This window comes from Grus americana, chromosome 20, assembly GCF_028858705.1.
Source record: "Grus americana isolate bGruAme1 chromosome 20, bGruAme1.mat, whole genome shotgun sequence".
Lineage (NCBI taxonomy): Eukaryota > Metazoa > Chordata > Aves > Gruiformes > Gruidae > Grus > Grus americana.
The window spans coordinates 8,880,574-8,901,129 of NC_072871.1; the positions used below are offsets into that span (position 1 = coordinate 8,880,574).

Sequence of the window (20,556 nt, forward strand, 5' to 3'; positions counted from 1 at the left end):
TGGGTCTGGAGGGGAGCAGAGCTGGCATTTTTGGCCCAGCAAATATCTGCCCATCTGCTCTCTGTCAGAATATGTTAGAAGTGCATCTGGATCCGTGCCCCAGAGTTTCAGCTCTGAGCGGGTCATGTGCTTGTCTCCACGACAACTCAAGGAACTGTGTAAACTGCTGTGCTCCGAGCCAGATGCTTCTCTGCACATGTGGTCTAATTAGATGCCATTTTTTTCTCCCTTATAAAAGAGTTAAGAAATTTTGCATGGATTCTGTGTCAAAAATGTGTAGCTGATATAACAGGAGTTGGGAGGAGTCATGTGGCCAAACACTAAATAATCCCACTTGCTGTAAAGCTCAGTGTCAGTGTGTGTGAGCTGTAGGTTTGCAGGAATGTAGAACAAATTCCCTTCAGTAGCTTCATCATGGATTGAGCAAAACCTGAGGGGGGAGTGGTGAAAGGAAGAACCTGCTTTTTTTCATCCTCACACCGGATGCAACTTTCTCTTTATGAATATATCAGGAAGGAATTGGGGGACTGAGATTATGTATCTTGAAATAAATGCTTGCAAGACACAGTGTTCTCAGTCTCTCAGAGGTGGGATTTCTGTTTTCTCTTTTTTTCTTTCTTTTTTTGCTTTTTTATTTAAAGGGTTTGAATAAAAACTGCAAGAAGTGAGATGTGGTAGAGAAACAACATCTGGGGAAATAAAATCAAACTCAACTTATAAAAATGATAATTCCTAATATGGCAGGATCCTCAACCTATTGTGAAATGGGGGTAAAAGGCTTCATTTAGTGCCAATGATTGAGGAACTATGTTAAAAGTAATTGAAAAGTAGCACAGTTTTTGTGATTATACTAATGTGGGTTTTTCTCTGTCTTGCCTTCTCTTGTGGTAGAATCTGAGCCTCTTTCTGACAAAGAAAGATTGAAAAAATGGTAAAGGGAGAATGAAGAGTTCTCATTTATTTGCAAAGGGAAATGCTTTACTTTGCTTTTTTTTCCACCTGTGAGAAGAAGCACCTTGAGCAGTTGTGGACTTGGTTTCTTAGATTTTTTCCAGAAGTTGTTTGGGCAGAGATATAATGTTCTAATGGTCCCTAATGAGCAATATAGAGGCAAGTGTCTTTGGTGGGGCAAGTTCCAGTTATTCCCAGGAATGGATGCTGTTGCATCTTTAAGAATCTAGTGACGTAAGTTACTGATTTATAATCCCACATATATGATAAATAACCATAGCAAGCATATGTGTCTATACATTTATATATTAATCATTGACCACTTAGGTTTCCCCAGAGACTGTTACATGAGTCAAACAGAAAGGAACAAAACCTTTTTCCAGTGTTCCTAATCCACTGCCTTTGATTACCTCTCTCAGGGGACATGACAAATTCCTTCTCTAAAGTGACTTCTTTTCTGGCTGTGTTTTTTCATGGCAGTAGTTAAGGCTTCCACACCACATTATCAAGTGGTGTAACATGATGACAAATCAAACCTCAGTGAGTTCTGTTGAGTTCTATTACAGTAATAGCATTTACTTTGCCAGATATTTTATGAAGGAGGTGGCATTGCTTATCATGTTATCTTGTATCTTGTGTATTAGTATATCTACCAGAGATTAGATGTCTCTAACTTAGTGAAAATTTAAAGTTCAATTCCATTATATCCATTTTATTTATAGAGATGAGATTTTTGTTACTTAGCTAAGAGAGTGGGATTTTATGACCTACCTTTATGACTAAAGCTTCTCTCTCATTGCTTTAGTGAAGTTAAAACCAGTTTATTCTGCATCTATATTAGCATCTAAATATTACATTAAAATATTTCCATCTTGAAAATAGCTGTTCCATGTGGGTTTGGGATCATGATACAAAGGAGTCGTATACATCTTGCACAAAAACATATTTTCAACATATTTACTTTGGTGAATCCTGGAAGCTTCATTGATTTGTATAAGTGTTGGCTTTTTACATGTATCTAAGAAATCAAAAGAAAGCAAAATAATAACATTTGTGACCTCTAGGCATATTGGTCATTTCTAAATCTTGGCCAATCATTTATTGTTTTCGCAGAGATTTTTTTCCTATTTTAACAAAATATTTTGTATTCTATTGAGTTTTAATAAATGAAACAAAAGAAAAGCTTGTCATTTATCTCATAGGAAATACTTTGTGTAGATTGTGTTTCCAAGCATACTTTTATATTTTGTCATAGTGTAAAATAACTCATATAAAGAATTGCACTGTAATTTTTCTCCTTTTTTTGTATTGTCACTAATGTTCCACAATACTTAAGATAGAAAGAGGCCTTTTTATTATAGGGAACCTGAATTGGTAGCTGCTTTGCATGCAGAACATAGTAGCTTCAATGGGAGTATTGCTCATGGAATGATTGCAGAACTAGGCCCTGAAATTACCTTGCCAGCTAATGATAAAATCGCATGCAGGCCACAGGGGTTTTTGTGGAATAAATACAAGAGTGGAACAATATACAGTACACATTATACCAGTAATTTAAAGCATATTCAGGACAAAGAGAGAGTTCCTAGTGCAGGCAGCATCATAGAGATTTGCTGTATCTGATAAAGATTAGGTTTCTCAGCTCATAATACCATACTATTACTTTTCTTTTGTTAGTCTTTCAACACCTACACTCATGCATTGACACAATATCAAGTAGGAAGAGGAAGAATAGCCTCGTATTTAAGGTACTGAACAGGCATTAAAGAAATTTCGGTTCTTTTCCTTGGCTCTGCCAGAGACTTTTGTGACCGTGTACAAGTTACTTATTATTTTCATGCCTCTATTCTTGATCTGTGAAATGGTGATTTTTTATTTTTTTTTCATATTTTTTTTTCCCCAGCCCTAAATGCTTTCTTGCTGGCTTCTTTGCACTTTATCTTCCAGGTTGCTTGAGTTCTAGAGACACGAGACTGTATCAGTTGCTTAGGGATAGAAAACGGCTGGCTGATGTAGATGATTCAGAAATCAGGGCAGGCAATGGCTTGAATTAGCCATATAAACACTTTGAAAGATGGCTTGCTCTATTACGGTAAAGTAGTTTCATTATTTGTGAATATGAGCATGTGTCATTTTACTTGGTCTAACATGAAAATGCTAGGTATCCTAATAAACTAAACGAGTTTGAAAGGAGAAGCAAAAACATTGCTATGTAATGTAAATTTTTTCAAGTTACACATTTTTCATTATTTCAGCTTTTATTTGAAGTTGGTTTTGTGCAAAGTTTGTCAGATTCTGTACTAGTGTTGGATATTACCATCTGACATAATGGGTAAAGGGGTGTTGTTGAACTTTCACTGAAGTTGTCAGCATCTGAGCTGGTTTTCTTACAATGTTTTAATGCAAATAAATCTTATTTGTATTTTTTCCATAAAAGTTTCATAGTAATTTTAATACGCCTAAGGTTTTTTTTATCTAAGGCATTTTGGATGTTGTAGAATTTATTGCAGCTTAATAATGCATTGCATTATAATAAAACATGTATTACTAGGGTCCTAAAAGAAGCACAGGCCATAGAGTTCTAATTACAATGTTAAAAAAGATTTTCATTAAGTCTGAATATTTGCATATTATAATTTCACATTTAAAGCTGAGTTGTGTGTTTAAATTGCTTCGTGCTAGTTGGCAGCCTGGTGGTAAATGTTAGTGATATCTTCAGTGGCTGTAGGAAACAGATACATGTCCTTGCTGAGCATGCTTTACTTCTATTTGGGTTTTGGTTTTTTGTTGATATGAGTCTACTTTTTTTTCCCTATAGTCTAACTCAGAGCTCCCGTTGCTATCTAGTTTTGTAAAGGGAATTATGTAAGAATTACAGGGTAAAATTTTGAAATTTATTAACTTCCAATATCTCCATGAGAAAACTGGGTTATGGCCAGTAAGCACAAGCAACTCTATATTTTTGCAAGCTTATCCTATTTCCCTTTGTTAGTGCAAGGTGTGCTCTAAATCTTCATAGTACAAGCAGACAAAACGCTTCTGTGACTCTTTAGTCATGTCCAAGTGAGGAGTTTGGGGAAGCATGTTAAGTTATTCTGTGCACTGCAGAACATGTCTGTCTTACCTCATGCGATTTGCCTTCCAAAGCAAGGAATGCTTTGGAAAAGAAAGCTCCCAAGCTCTTGTGAGGGCAATGCCTGTGGAGCTGAATTCAGCCTGCTGCGTGTGCGTATACCCATGATCCACAGCAGGTACAAGCTAGGTTTTGACACATGACATTTTGAAGGGGATGTTGATGTGATTAAGTGTTATGATTGGTGTCAGTGATTTGACTGACTTGCAGTCACCTTTCTCCCTTTTATTTCTCCTTCAGTGATATTATTACAACTTATTACAGGAGTTATCAGACTACATGCAGAAGAATGACAGCTGTCAGAAATTCCAATTCACCAGCAATTGCAACGGTTGAGAATTTAGAGAAATAGCCAATTTTGTTTGATACTGTAAATCTCATTAAAAGTATCTATAAAAAGTATAGATACTGTAAATCTATTTTTTTAAAAAATAGAGGTAGGGATATTCACTCTTAATGTATCTCTACCAGAGGTTATATACTCTAGTGAGGAACATGAAAAAAAGTCTGAAATTGGACTGGTAATGGAAATGGGCATTTACATGAGACAGTAAGTGTTTGGACAGTGCAGCCTGTGTTGGGAAATACATGGTTTTTAAATGCTTTTCAAGATTACACTTAGCAATGCTAATTTATCAGAACTGGTAATCTCTTTTTGAACAGTCTTAATTTTGTTTTCTTTAGAAGTGTGGTCAAATTTCTGAGCACATGATTTCTTTGTTCCTGAGCAGCATCTTGAAATGCTAATAAAGCTATGGTATCATTTGCTTAATGCATAGTATTTGATCTATGCTTTCTTGATTCCATTATGACTGAGGCAGATGCAAAGAGCTTTCTTGTGCTGAACATATGTACTAGTTATGGGGAGGTTATTTGTTGTTGCAATTGCAAGCTGAATGAGTCGATGTCCTATCAGGTGTCTGTCACCAATTTCAGATTTTCTTTATGGAATCCTGCTGGCTGACTGATGATCCTTCTTCAGCTGTGATGAGCTAATCTTTCCTTGACATTGTAATCACAATTCTGGAAAGTTCTGCAGAGCAGTTGCTTGCCTTGGGTTGCTGTTGTACCTGACATTGACATATATATCCAGATCAGTAAGATCATTCTCCTATCTTAGTTTTATTACTGGATGGAATTAAGGATGATGATTCCTAGAATATCCCTACAGGCTTTACTTTATCATTTGCAACATAACCAATTTTAGTAAAGGATGTGGTTATTTGCAACATCTTGGTAGTAATAAAACAGTGATATATGAATCTCGTGCATGTCGTTGTTCTTGCTGTATATTTGGGGTTTTGCTGCATAGTATAGTGACGCTAGACTTAGAGCTTGTGGATTGTCAGATTGTCATCTTGTTCTGCACCTTTAAATTCCACCCACATTTTTTCATTTCGTGGGTGGTTTACAGAGCAGCTCTAATAGCTTGTGTGTTTATTAGAGAGGCTCTGAAAGAGCACCTACATGGTTTAAAGGCATGCATACAGCAGCACAAAATTCATTACCCTGCACCACATGCTGACCATGATAGCACAGAAGAGATTACATATATCTTTCATGGCATAACTTTATTTAGACAACCCTAAAAGTCTTCGGGTTTGGGTTGGTTTTTATGGTGGGGGTTTTTTTGTTGGTTTGTTTTGTTGTTTTTTTTTTTTTTTTACTCTTAGAATCAAGTTTTGTGAAATCTTTGCTTGTGCAAAGCAAAGCACTGTTGACCTAATTTGAACCCTGTCTTTATTATCCTAATGTTTTCTCCAGCAGTCACATGCTGGCGTTAAAGCCCCATTGTCCAGATGCACACTTTGGTATCTCATCTCTTGCAGGAGTGGGAATAGTTAGACTTCCACGAGTTACCTTAGCACCTGTGTGTCTTGCCAGAAGTATCATTTGTGTTTGCCTCTGTCCCTTCCTCCAAGTCCTTCTCTAATCTATGCTGTCTTCTGTCCCACGTATTTTAGTCTTTTATATTCACTGTGAAAGCTATTGCCGTAACCAGCTAGCTGGCCTGTCTGCTAGTGTGATAAGTCGGACAATTCAGATATGATACTTCTCTCACTGACAATAACTGTCTGCACGAGGTCCTGTACCCTCTTCTGAAAGAGAGTTTTTCTTTCTGAGGAAAAATTATTTCCTTGAAAGATGGGGGATCATGGTGAAATTTTTTACAGCATAGCTAATCAAAATCAGGCTTTATCTTTCAATTTGCTTTATGGCTTCTTAAAATATAACAGAAGGTTTCATGAAACTCTAGAACAGTCGGAAATAGGTCCTAGACTCTCCTTTCATTTTTTACTTGCAGCCTTAAGTAGTTTTAAACATTATTTTAGAATGTAACAGAATTCCAATTTTAAAATAGGGCTGGCAACAGATCAGATGTGGGCTGAAACTTTTCAGCTTTTTAAGGGGTCATGAGATAGCAGCACTGCCCTGATGAACTTCATTATGCCATATGAATATAAAATATTCATATAAAGGGAGATTTGCAAAGGCATAAAGAAAAGGCACCTATTTTTTCAATGCATCAGGGAGTCTTAGTTCTTAGTCTTATATTTGAAAGTGACTTCTCTTGTGTGTAGATTGCAGATTAAATGTCTCTAAAGTGAGTATGTTTTTGTATTAAAAATAATTTTGTGATCCAATCTTGAAATATATGTGAATAACATTACAGATCAAATCCGATTGCTTATAGAGTTGCATTGCGCACACATTTAGAGCATTTGCAATGCCATATCTTAACTTCTGTTATGCATTTATAGTTGGAGAGGGGAATAATGAATATTTAAGGTGTTGACGAATCAAGGCCTGAATTCTAATTGTTGGAAACAGCAAGTTTAGGAGTTGATGGGTTTATCAGGACAAGTCATTACAGTTGTTTTACATGTGAGCAAGACCATTCATTTCACAAAATATCTGCAGTTCTTAGCATGTCCCCTCATGTATAATGTCATCTGTCAGTAAAAGCAGAGCTGATTAGCTTTATAATTTGCAGTTAACTAAATCTGTCAAGAAAATGGTCTTATTGTCCATCTTGTCTTTTTGTAATGAAGCTGTGGGTGGGGGTTAGCAACAGTGTGTTCACCCTTCTGGAGGTCATGGAGGATAGAAGGTACTAATGCATTCTAAGCCGAAAAGCTCACGCTTGACCTTGATGATTAAAGTTTTTCCTATCATCTAGCAGCAGTTGAGCCTGAATTGGCTCTTAAGAAGTCAAAAGGTCTAATCAACCTAATGAACAAACTCAATCATTAGTACTTTGGGGAAGGAAGTGTGTTAAGACTGTAATAATGCTGAGCTCCCCCAGCTGCAATATGTGTGTTTCTAGGAATGGTATATAGCTGCATTGTGAGAGGAGAAGCTGCTGTCATTGTGCTGGATGTACAGTGGAGTAGAGGAAGCTTCTGTTTGACAGGGTGCAGTTCTTTCCACAATGTTTGTACTCTTTAAAGGTCCCTTCCAACCCAAACTATTGTGGATTCTCATAGATTATAGGAACTGTTGGTTGTTTCCTTTGAAGTGTTTTGTAAGCGAGGATTAAATGAAAGCTAAACGTTCCTCTGGTGAACAACAACTCTGATCATGGACTAATCTACACGTTTCTTCGTGTATTCCTCCCAGCTCTTTTCACACTCCAGATTGTATCTATGTCAGACACAAATATTTGTCAGGCATCCTTTATTATGTTCTGGTAGCTGAATTTGATGGGAAAGCCTTTTTCATACTGGTCAAGTAGACGTTGCCTAGGCCCCGCTTGGAAAGCATCTGTCACTACAGTTTCTGTACTAACAGATGCATTTGCGATTTCCTAAGATTTTCTCTTATTAATTGTAGTCAGGATTCTACAGAGCACTTTTACTTCCTGGTACCTGAGAGAGAGTTTAAACAAATCTCAAGTGGGATGGCAACAGCTGAATATAATATATTAAGTTCTTGCATGGGGAGCTTATGTTAGTCCAAATTGTCAGTCCCATCTCAAAATCAGCTAATGGCTTTTTCCATTTGCCAGGTTACCTCTTGCTCAAAGTCTTGTTTTGACACTTCCATGTCATGCAGAATTTCTGTCCCTCTTCGCCATCTACTAACATGAATGCATGATCAGCTGTTAATCATTTAAATGTATTAAAACCTTTCAGACAGTACGTACCTTGATTTTTGAGACAGAACCTTTGTCATGGCAGTAGTCAGTGTGTCAAGGAAAGTATCGCCAGTGTCTTACATACCAGCCAGACCTGTTTTTCCAAACATTATTCCTTTATTTACTTTGAAAAGAAGTGCCTTGTGATTCTTCATCCTGATGAGAGCAAAGCCACAATGGGGAAAAATAAAAAGTATTTTTTCACATTCATGCTTCTTGCCCAGAAAGACTGCAGTGTTTTGTTTTTTTCCCTGTAAATACCTGCTAGAGTAAATCACAGACAGGTTATTATCTTTAAAATTAATTATCCTGAAACTGTAGTTGACACATAAGAAATCTGCTTCTTTTTCCAAACCCATGGAAATTCATAGGCCCAAGGAAAGGCTGACAGAAACTATCCTAAAAGAATGACTTCTTCCCTCTTTGAAAGAGACCTATCCTGTGCTTAGACAGTCAGTTGCAATTGATCCTTTTCCTGATGTTGAGAACAATCTGTGACCTCTGGCATGTATTGACTGCTGGGTTAGAGCTGAGGTACATGGTGTATCATCTTGGCGATTCCAATTCATCGGGGGCCAGGAACAATTTTATTACTGCAATCTGATTATTTGAAGCCAAATAGTTCCTTTGCTTTCCTCATAAATTGTGTTAAAAACTGTTATAACTGTTTTCACCCTTTGGTTACACCAGCAGGGTCAGTTATGTCAAAGCACAGGCAATCAGCGGTGAATATCAGCCATCAGGTTGATGAGCTCTGGGGTAGCACCAGCCCTCAGTAGGAAATGTATCAATGAGTAATTTGATCGATTTGGAACTCAGGGGGAAAAAGGTGAATACCTGTGGATTTTAAGAAATGTGGGTGTCACCACAGTTTGCCCAACATAGTTTTAAGGATTTAGTATCCCTTTAGGGATAGGTTTTAGAAGTCCTGGGGCCACATGGTGGCTCCCAACATAAAATGATGGGGAAAACCCAGGATGCTCGAGCAATGCTGTGGCATGGGGGTTTTTTGAGCACAGTCTTTTTAGTGGCCCTGTTATCCTGACTTTACACAGCCAATGGCAAATGAGATTGCTAATAGAAAAAGCTTTCAGAACAGGAATGGTACCACCCTTTTAAAGGGAGTGCTTTAGGGGGTTTTGCTGTCTAATACTGATTTTAAACACTCAACAGATGAAAAGTCCAAATATATTTTAATATGAGTATGAAAAAGCCTCCATATTAATTATACATCAGTATAATTTTATCGTTACTTTCTTTTTTTTAATTCAGTAAATATATTTGCTTGCTACATTGAGTATTTGTAGATTTAAGCATGGAGGAAATTTGTGCCCTTATGGCAGATGCACGGCAGACTTCAGCATTAACATAACTCATTAAAATAAGATAAAAGTAGAGCTGCAAAACAATTTCTGTCTTTTGCCAACAAGGTTGTGAAAAAGGGAAATTTCGCTCATTCAATATATGAAAGTCTAATCTTTCTGAACTGTGGAGAGAACAGAGTAGCCATTCCTGACTTGTTTGTGCAGGTTAACTGGCTGGGTCTGCTCAGGCAGATAAGCAGAATATGCAACATTCAGATGACTGTGTGTCCTATTTTGAGGACATTAAGTAAAATTACTTTTTTTGGATGATGAAAGTTCCTTCACCAGCATTAGCAAAATGTGCATAAAGCAGATGTGTTTTATTTTCATGATATGCAATTTGCCAGTTTGCAACCTGTTTCTGTCACATGATTGAAACCTGGAAGTAAACTACAGTTTACTCAATGTTATGTAAGACCTACTTTATTTATCTATTTATTTTGGAAGGGAAGTAGATAAGACAGAGACGGTGAATTCAAATGGATTCAGACAAAGCTTTTTCAGTGTTTAATGCTCTGAACTCTACAGGGTGAACCCATCACTTTTTGTGAAGAAACATTTGTGTCCCATCGTTCTGCTGTCATGAGGCAGTTTCTCCAGAATGCCATTCAGCTCCAGCTCTTTAAGCAGGTACTGGCTTAATTGCTCTGATGTAGAAGCAGATTCCTTAACAATACAACTGGGGTTTTTTGAGAGCTGTTTCTGTATTCCCTGATCTGTCAGCCACATAATGAGGAAAATTCATGTACTTGGCAGCACCTTAATTCCTCCTTGCTGGCTTTTTTCAGATTCAAGGCTTTCTATATTTTAAGAGGTGTGTGTTTTTTCCCCTAAAGGTCTCTGTGCTCAGTTTTGATCTGAGCACACCTAGACCCCATATATCTGCTGTAAACTTTGTACTGAAAGCATATTACTGTTAGACATGATATTACTGCTTCAGGGAAGCTGAAACCATCTATGTATAGACAGACACATGAATGCTGATTTTTCAGTGAAGCAGCACACCTGTTTGTGCTGGTAAACACTTTGCCAGTTTTGGTTCTATTTTCATTCTATTTAGAGTTTCTTCCTGATAAGACCATTGGGGTTATTCTAGCAAATGCAGAATAAAGTCTTTCTGAAAAGATAAAAGATGGGATGGTTGATTTGTTTACGCTCTCTTTTAATGTTGATGTAGTTCATTGATGGACGCCTGGATCTTCTGAACTCTGGAGAAGGCTTCAGTGATGTTTTTGAAGAAGAGATAAATATGGGAGAATATGCAGGTAAGAAATACAGTATTTTAAAGTAATTTCAGACACTGCTCTTGACTTACTGTTTGTGGGCCATCATGATGTAACAAGTCATTGTGGTTACACACCTAAATAACTGAGGCTGCAATGATCCCTGGAGGTTGAAGTGTCTTAAATTTTTTTTCTTTCCTCTGTCAACAACTGTGAGTAATGTGTTGTAGTTTGAATAAGGTCTGTTCATTCTTACAAAACCTCAGCTTTACCACTTGGCTAAAGTACAACTAAATGAGTTCTTGCAATGGAGGATACTGAAAAACCTTGGCTTTACCCAGAACGACCTGAAATTTCTTTTAGCAATCTTAAAAAAAAAAAAAACAAAAACTCAGTGTTCTCAAATGTCTGAAAGACAACCCAGATAAAATAGAAATGCCTCTTAGCAGGTAAAAGAAAAATTGTAGATACCTCGTCAATTTTTTGCTGTTCTGTTTCATTGAAGAAAAGGATGGTTGTCCTGTTCTGTTTCTGTACTGTTCATGCTCCTAGAACCAGTAAGTGCTAACACTTCACATTTCTAGCTTGTTACCTATTTGGTAGAGAGTTACAGTTTGTTTATTTTTGTGATTCTCTCTAGGTAGCGACAAATTGTACCACCAGTGGCTCTCTACAGTGAGGGTAAGAACACAATATTCTCCCAACAGACATTGTAATTCTTACCGGAGCACTGTACAGTTCCGTATGGCTGTTAACCTCTGTCATCAGGAACATGACTGACCTGTTTCCTGCAGTGTTTAGCTGTGACCAACTTGAGTTTAGTGTGAGAAACTAATGTGCTCTTCAGATGAAGTAAAGAACCAAAGAAAAAAGGCACACACACACAAAAAATCACCATAGGAATTTTCAAATTTTGAATCCCACTTTTAACGTCTTGAAGAGAGCTGGAAATAAGTTATTGTCATTTTAGAAAATAATGTGGTTTTTCTTTCCTTTTAATAGAAAAGGAAACAAAAGAGAACATTGACACACCAAAAAACTCCTTATAAAGCTAACTGGTGTGAAGTGCTGCATGGGGACAGCACTGTTTGGGATGTTTTTGGATCTCTTTGCTTTAGTGCTGTAGTTGTATAAATTAAAAATTTAAATACTTTTAGAGCATAATACATTATTATAGCAGATTTTAAAAGTCTTTTTTGATGCATAAAATGTGATGTATTGAAAAGTAAAATATTTCTGGTTTATGGGTACGAGTCAGTAGGAAAGATTGAATTGTTTTCTGACAGAATTAAGTTTTGCAGCATTCCGTTTGTCTATTGTCCTGGTTATGAATGGAATTGTGTTTCCTATGCAAAATGCTGGGCTCAATATTATCTTGATAATTTTGAATTAAACATATTTTATAACAGTAATGCAAAAAATCTCATCATATAGTTAGGATAGGTAACTATATATAAATACATAGGATAACAAGTAATTGTAAAATTGTAAGAAAGGGGAATGGCTGACAGTGAATATAAAAATACATGTAATTAAATTCAACAGTTTATAATTTTTGTTGAAGATTAATTGTCAATCAGTAACAGAAGTAGTAAATCTTAAAACTGTTTGCATCTGATTGTGTCTGGTCTCTGGAAATATAATTTTGCACTGAAATAAGAAAATATAAAATTATCTAAGATTTTATTCCTTGGATTTTACCCATCTCCTATATTTATCAAATGAGGTACTGTACAGCAGTAGTCAATGGTGTGTGGAAGATGTATAAAACACTGACTAGATGAACAGATTATTCTGTCTGACATATTACTGTCTTATGACTTTTATTATGTTCACCACATGCAATTCAGCTTTTCTAAAATTAATGTTTATGACTGTAGTTAGATTTCATTTTCCCTCAATTTATCCCTTTATCAACTACTTAGATCTTAAAAAGGCAGCATGCTTTTGATAAATAGCATTGTAGAATCATGAAAAGGAAAATAAAAAAAGATCTTCTTCAGATTGAATGTACAGGCTTTCCTGAAACTGAATTTTCTGCCCCAGACATTGAGCATTCAGTAGGATCCTTTTGTCTTAAACTTGTTTAGGATTTTAAGCAATGGACAGGAGACCCTTGAGGGCGAGCGGAAGAGTCATAGAACACTGGTTTGTGAGACGACCTATAAGACAAGGGCTCTTGGTATTAGGAGACACTGACATTTTTCATCTGAAAACTGCTGTATTAAACAGAATGGGCATTCCTCTGGAAAAGCACAGAGAAACATTTCATATGGTTTTACTTGTATTCTTTTTCTTTAAATTTACCATTTTCATACTCAGCTCTGCTAATAAGCATAGCTAATGCTTTGTTATTTTAAGTTAAGAATGGTGGATTTTAGATTGCTGTTTGCTTTGAAGAGCTTTGATAAAATTTATTCTATTGTTACTATAATTGTAGAAAGGAAGTGGAGCCATTTTAAATACAGTAAAGACCAAGGCTAACCCTGCCATGAAGACTGTCTATAAGTTTGTAAGTATCAAGTACTGGCTTACTACTGAGATAAGAGTCTAATTACAATTCTGTTTTAACCTTTCAAATGAAACTCAAGACTTACATTCATTTTTATTGGACTCACAAAATTACTTAAAATACACATTCATCTAAATTTCAAATTTAAAAGGAAAAGTCATTTTGAAATTTAAACATAATTGAAATGCAAAGGAGAAGGGGAACTTGTGATTTCTTTTGAAAGTATAGATGATAAATTCTACTTATTACATAGAACTATTTCTGGTAAATAGTGCCTATACGCTCTACTAAGCAGCTCTACCATCTCATCATTACTCTGTTGGAAATCATTGTTACCTCAGGTTTCTCTGCTTGCAGCTTCATCGAAATAAGGGAATCCTCTCATTTTCCAAATTGTTTCCATCTTTTCTAAATGTCAATTAATTTTCCCTAGAGATTTCTTATACCTGCTTATTTAGACCCCAACTTACTGAGTTATTCTTTAAATAAGAATGTTTTCACTTCTGCTAACAAACAGCTAGTATGTTACTGTGGTATCATGTGTGGCTGCCAGTTTCACTGTGCAAGAGAAATAACACAGAAACAGGCGAGGATTTCTTACATGCTCAATTTGAGGAAATAATGCTGCAAAAAGCATTGAGATATCTATTCAAACTTTCATTTTCTCCTGCCTTCTCCCAGCTTGAGAGAGATGAGTAGGATGAGATTAGCTCTACTAAATGGAACTGGCATCCAGAGTGCTGCAAGGATAAAGTTTGCAGGCTTACTGTTGACTTATAGCAGAGATAAATACTTAGAGAGGAAGACCGAGGGTGTGGAATGCAGAAAGATGAAAGATGTCTATGGCATCAAAACAGAAAAAACAGAATTTTTGCAGGGGGTGGGGAGATGGTGTTTTTTGTTTGTTTGGGGTCTTTTTAGCTTTCTATTTATTTTAATATGCTTTCCATGTCCTGTTAGAATTTTTTCCTTGCCATTTTTAGTAACTAGAGAAGGTAAATCTTGCACTGAAATGAAGTGTAGTCACTGCTGGAAATAGAAGGGAATTTTGACTTAAATTAATTTTTCATGCAGGCAAAAGATCATGCAAAAATGGGAATAAAAGAAGTGAAAAACCGCTTGAAGCAAAAGGTACTTGAAGTTCTTATTCAAAATGTATAAGCACCATGTATGAAATACTTAGCCACAAAAAGCATTATGTGATCAATAGGAAGCTGTTTGATACAGTGTTGTTAGCACACTTCAAAATGCATTACCAGCTGTCCCGGATTTTTCACACTGTTATAAATATTCACAGACAAAAAAACTGTCTTCAAATACATTAAGGCTCTGACTTAAACCCACAAAAGCCAGAAAATTGAGTGTTCTATTTGGAGTGGTTCCTCTTCTGTCCTTTGTGCAGGGGCATTGTGGAAGGGGACTTTATGTGAACTGGGAGATCTTTCCTACAGTCAGGGCAGTGAACTTTTTGCAAAAGGCAAATTGTTGTTATTCTACAGTAATCTCTCAGAGAAAATAGTATAGTGTTCGTCACTGGGAAAGGGATTTATATGTTTTGTGAGCGTCTACTGCTAAGTTTAGACATAAAAGAATGAAATTAGAGTTGGCGTTCATTTCAAATTTGAATTATTGCAGAAAAAAATACTCAAACTGTTTGCTGTTTTCCAAATCTGTCTTTGTTTGTTTGTAAACAGTACAATTCCAAGAATGCTGAATTGTCTTTGAACAATGTGTTATCCAGTACTAATTGCTCCTTTTAAGCCAGAAGCATGGTCATATTGATACATACCTTAAGAATGCATGGTTAACTCTGTCTTAGGTTTATTTCAAATATTCTATTTATTCTGTGAAGCAGAGCTGTCTTTTGGGAAAACACATTAGCTAATTTGCCAATAGAACTGAAAAATCAGAAATTTTTATTCAATTTGTTGCATAATAGTTTGGGGTGGTTTTTTGTAAATCTGTGCTATCTCAGTAAATTTCTTCTCTAAATTTCTAAACTATCATCCTAAGGTAGAGCTGCAAATGTATTCCTATTGCACAAACAGAAATCTACCTGAACATGTCAACAAAATGTTAATACAAAGGGATTATTCTGCAGCCAGGTTATCAACTGATGCAATTAACTACGTGTACAATTGCAATGCTGTTTGCTTTCTAAGCAAACAGATTGCTAGAGATTTTTGAGGAAGATCAAGTTGCTTCAGATGCTTTTAATGCTATTTCATTTTATTATACTTACTACCTTATATGTGACCACTTCAGGTATAATATGAAAATATTAGAAACACTAAGCAGTTTCCTTGTACATGGAATTTTTTATGTAATTCCATGTGTTTCACTTCTGGACATAACCTTCATGAATAATAAAATATTTGGCCTTCTCATGTGCATTTCTAAAGCAGTTGGAGCTGTGTAAAGTGACCAGATTGTTTTCCTGTATTTTAAATGCTAATATAATTGTATGCTACTCTGTGACATTTGTATAAAAGGCTGAGAAATGTCTCATTCATTCATTGCTTTGTTTTAATATTATTGTTGTCTTCCTAGTACTCCAAGCAGCAAGCATTCTTTTTAAACACACACATAACATTTACAAATAAATGGCCCAATTTTGTTTCACCTTCCTTATTACGTGGCATTTCTGTAAGATGGTTAAACTTGATTGTTCAACATACGCTTTTACAAGAGCTTAAAAGATTTCTGAGTAGTTGACACATACTGCTCTACCTCTCCTTTCTTCATTAAGTCTGTTCTTTTCTATCCCATCCTCTTCTCCATTTTGAATGCCAGATACAAAGATAACCCTAAAAAGAGGTATTGCTCTGTTTAAAGTGATAAAAATAGCAAAAATTGTTTTGGCCACCCTCATATTATTTTTAATCTAAATGTCTGTGCTGCTCTGTTGACAAATCAATTAGTGCATCCTCACCAGTTTTCATGTGAGATCATTGTATTTTTCATGTATTTACTTACTAGTATGTGCAAGCGTTAACTGTTTGAAATTCTGGCATCGTTAAATACTTACTTTTTGCCAAATTTGGGAGGCTAGTCTTTCATCTTCTGAGGATAACCTAAGGTTATTTTTAAACTGAACTTACTATCCACTGCATTTTAACATATTATTTTCCATTATTAATACAAAAGGTATGCAGGCCACTGGTAAGGAAAAGTCAAATATAAACATCCCTTTTCCAGTTTTCGCTGCCAAATATGAGCAGCTTCTGCACAAGATAGAATTTAAAAATGCAATAAAGCTAGAGGTCTGCTTCCTACAACTCTGCATAGCAATGGTGACCTCTTAAATATAATCAAGAGCCCATTTTGCCCTTGGTCTGCTCCAGTCTCGGGTTTGAATTGCAAATGGGAAATGCAGGATTGACCTGTTGAGAGGTCACTGTGGTGTGTGTAAGGTCCTTCTTTAATATGATAGTGGAGATTGAATGGGGCTCTATTTCCATCCCTTGTTCATTTGTGGTACAGTATTTCAAAGCAACAGAAATAGTTTTCAGAGGATTCTTATGAGTGATAGCAAATAATTGTTAATAGATACAGCATGGTAGCTTTATTTTATATCTGATACAGTACTTTTTTCTTTTTCTTGCTTTTCTTTTTCTCCCCCCCCGCCTTTTTTTTTTTTTTTTTTTTTTTTTTTGGGCAAAGGCTGCTTTTTCCGTTTCACAAATGGACCATGGTGGTCAAGTCACTCTGTTATCGGCTCGTTTGAAGCTTAACTACATAGAATTAGGAAGAAGGAGGAATATGAATGGTACCATCCTCAACTTTCAGTAAGGAGAATGTAACTTACTGAAAGCTTCTGGATAAGACAATTTATATAAATGGTTGGGCACTTGGCGTTAATATATTCAACATTATTTTACTTACTAGAGCCCTGTGTGGCTCTAGGTAATGTCTGTTATCAATGGGCTGTTGTCAGTGCTTTATTATCAGTGCAGCTAGAAACGTGTCATTTAAAGGTTTATAAAATAACCTGAAGAATCCCTCTAGATGTTCTAGAATGTGTTTTTTGCTCTTCTAATAGACAATATTTGTATTCCATTAAAAAAGGGTCCCTAGAAAAATTACTAATGCATATTTAAACAGAAGAAAATCTTATTCAGTTTACAGGGTAAACTTTACATGTCTGTAAATATATATCTTACTCATTCTCTGAAGTTCCTCCTTTAAAATAAATAGGTAGTAAAGATTTCACCTAAACAGACAGTTGTTAGGGGAAGTACTGTTCATATATGGAGATAATTATGGAGCGTGATAGATCATTGTCATTCTCTTTTTCCAGTAATCCATAAAGTATCTTTTTTTCCTCAGGCAAAAGGTGTTTTTGTTCTTAATAATGTCCTTAAATTACACTTTCTTTTCATTTAAAAAGTCACTGAAACATTGCTAGGTTTTTATATTGCTGGAGACTTTATTCCAGTAATGAGTAACTTACCACCTTCCAATTTTTTCCATTTTTTGGGAGGGATAGGTCTCACATGTTTTGTTGTTATCCTGAGTCATATATATGACTTAAGCTACTTCAGGAATGTCTTGCTGGCTTATACCAAATCCCTTTTCTGGGGACATGCTGGAACTGAAAAGTTAGACTTAGGACATATGGTGCACTACAGTACAAAGAACTGCTCGTGAGCACCAACCAGGCTGGTACATTTAGCACAGCTTCAGGTGGAAGTACCAACAGTGGTTTCAAAAGCAATGTGGAAATATGAGAGAGCGTTCTGGCTGGTAAGTCCTCTCCCTCAGTTGGGATGCACAGGTCTGCCTGGCTTTTCTTTTAGTACCAGAAATGGGCACGGTTTTTTTAAGGCCTGCCTGCACTATGGTCCACTGCAGTTCTTTGGGCTTTTGTAGTTCTCAAGCTGAAGAATTGCTTTTATCAGTGGACATTTTGTGAGCCCTGATACCTTTTGGAAGATGAAGTACAGAATTGGAGTCCTGTTTTCCTGTTTGTGGTTTTATCTCTGTCTTGTACTCCCCATTGACTTCTGAATAGCTGTATTCAAAGTCCGTTAGAGGACTGAAGGTGTGTCACAGACTGCTCTGAAGGACTGCTGTTTCTTTTCCAATTACGGAATTGCCAAACACTTTGATATTTAATAATTTTAAAGCTACTTGGAGCCCTTATTTGGGATGTTTAAAATCAGGTTTCTCTGTTTATTTAGCTCAAATGTTTTTCACTGAAGGTACGAACTTTTGTGAAGGAAATTTTGCTTTGATGACTGAATCTGTGTTGTTGATTTGTCTGCCTTTTGGGATTTTGGAAAAAATAGAGAGGTATCAAATAATTTAATTCTCATATTTTAGTAAGTAAATTAAAAAAAACCAACCGAAAAGACTAAAATCTGCTGCCATTTCTTTGGAAGTCTGTACACTGAACACAGTGGAAATAAGCTCTAGGAACATGTTATCTTTTGTAGACAATTATATCATCAGAGAAGTAAAGCAAATCTATAGCAATAAAAGCTGCAAGGATTTGCAGTGATCGTTATACATCATAGGGGGGTTTGCTTAATGGCTTGATCTGTATGCTATGCATCTTTTATCTCCTCCTATTCCCCTGATGTCCAAACTTTTACATCCATTTTACATTGTTCTGGAAATTTTGCCTGGATTGGAATATGCTTTGCTTTCTGTTAATTCCAGCTGTCTGTGGCCTTGGTTGGAGCCACAGCTCCAGGTGGAACTCTGACAGCTCCGAAGTGCTAGGAACGTCCACAGTTCAGTGCCAATCAGGTGCCTTTAAATGTGCTGGGCACCTTTATGGCATACACATAACAGGTCTGGAGCTCGGTGCACATTTAACATGGCTATACTTGTATACAAACATCGAAATAAAGTTTGTACTTAATGTCATTACATTTCAGAACAGTATGCGTTGCTGCCATATGCTATGGGATTCCCAAACTGACCAGATCCCTTGGTAGCTTGTTGCTGTTTTGGAGCTGAAGTATGAGTTTGACAGAAGCTTACGTTTCTTGTCAGTGAGTTGTTTTGGGGCTCTTTGTTACTAATTCAGTGTACTTTGCTGAATTTTTTAAAAGACAAGGCAGCATTGTGCAGCTGGAGGGCGGGGGGGCAGGAAAAAGTTTTTCTCTCTAGTTTGACCTTAACAAGTTGTTAATTTCCCCCGATCCTTATGCCCATATTGGTGAACCACTGCTCTACCAGCTGGATCTAAAAAGGTCTCTCGGCTTCTCTGTGGAGCAGACAAAGCCCCTTAGAAAGTCCATCCAGCTTTTTGTTTCATTTGACCTAAACACATTAGGTCAGTCTGTGTCCAAAAGAACCATTTCTAATTGGCCATCAGCTTACATGTCTCATTATTGTACCTTAGCACGACGGAAACTTGAGGGGGCATGTCAAAGGTCAGTGAATCAAAGCAATGTCTATGTCAGCAGCCACCCTTAGGTCAGTCTTGCAGAGCTACAGTGTGTGCAGGTTTCTCTCTATATTTACCAAGCATTATTTCCTTGACATTGTTGCAAAGAGATGTAAGGTTTGGGGCCCACTGCGTTACAGACTATTTCTCAACTGACTTTCAAACTCTTTTCTCCTTGTCTGATTCCTTATGTCTGCATGTCTTTGTCTTTTTCAAAACCCATGTTACATATACCATACATACACTTGCCAAGTCTTCTAACCTAGGTTGATGGGTCATGTCACTTCTGAAGATGAGGACTAATGTCAAAAGCAAAGCAAAACAAAAAAGCATCCTGCTAGGCAGCAGTTGGTTTCATACAATCTCTTGAAGGCATATTCAGTATACACAAACTCAAAGATAAAATGCAAAGCTAACTAAGCTGGGAGTTTCATCTCTCCTTGCCACTTCAACAAGTAATTGTTCTGCTGCAGATAATTCTGTGGAGTACATAAGTAGAATTACTGTTTCCATTTAGATTTGCAAAAAGCAGAATAGCCCTGCTCCTCGGTTTTTGTTGAATTTGTTCCTAGAATGGAAATTTTGAGCTATGTTTTTTTTCTCCCTATATATGTCCTGGCTTTTGCATGTTTAAGTCAGACATTTTATTGAACCTATCTGTTTGCATGCAACATTGGTATTAGGAGGAAAGAGTGGTTGTGTAAAAGCTTCAATTGGCCAAGTGCAACAAAATGTTTTATTCTAATGATGTTTTCTTTTCTGTACTTTGGGTTTTTTCCCCTAACATCAAAATTGTTGGTCAGCATTATCCTCCAGTGTCTCCTTTGTGCCCCTT

At 36.4% G+C, this 20,556-nt stretch overlaps 1 protein-coding gene across 14 annotated transcripts in view; it reads left to right on the forward strand.

Moving 5' to 3' along the window:
* The window catches only part of DENND1A (DENN domain containing 1A), a 213,603-nt gene that overhangs the window by 153,666 nt on the left and 39,381 nt on the right, over positions 1-20,556 (forward strand). For 13 of the 14 annotated variants that reach the window (XM_054848877.1, XM_054848881.1, XM_054848878.1 and 10 more), the window contains 5 exons: positions 10,115-10,216; positions 10,764-10,851; positions 11,450-11,490; positions 13,250-13,321; positions 14,396-14,452. In XM_054848877.1, coding sequence (XP_054704852.1) covers positions 10,115-10,216; positions 10,764-10,851; positions 11,450-11,490; positions 13,250-13,321; positions 14,396-14,452 — 360 coding nt within the window. The remainder of the gene's footprint in view (positions 1-10,114; positions 10,217-10,763; positions 10,852-11,449; positions 11,491-13,249; positions 13,322-14,395; positions 14,453-20,556) is intronic. The other variant, XM_054848880.1, reaches the window with a different exon arrangement.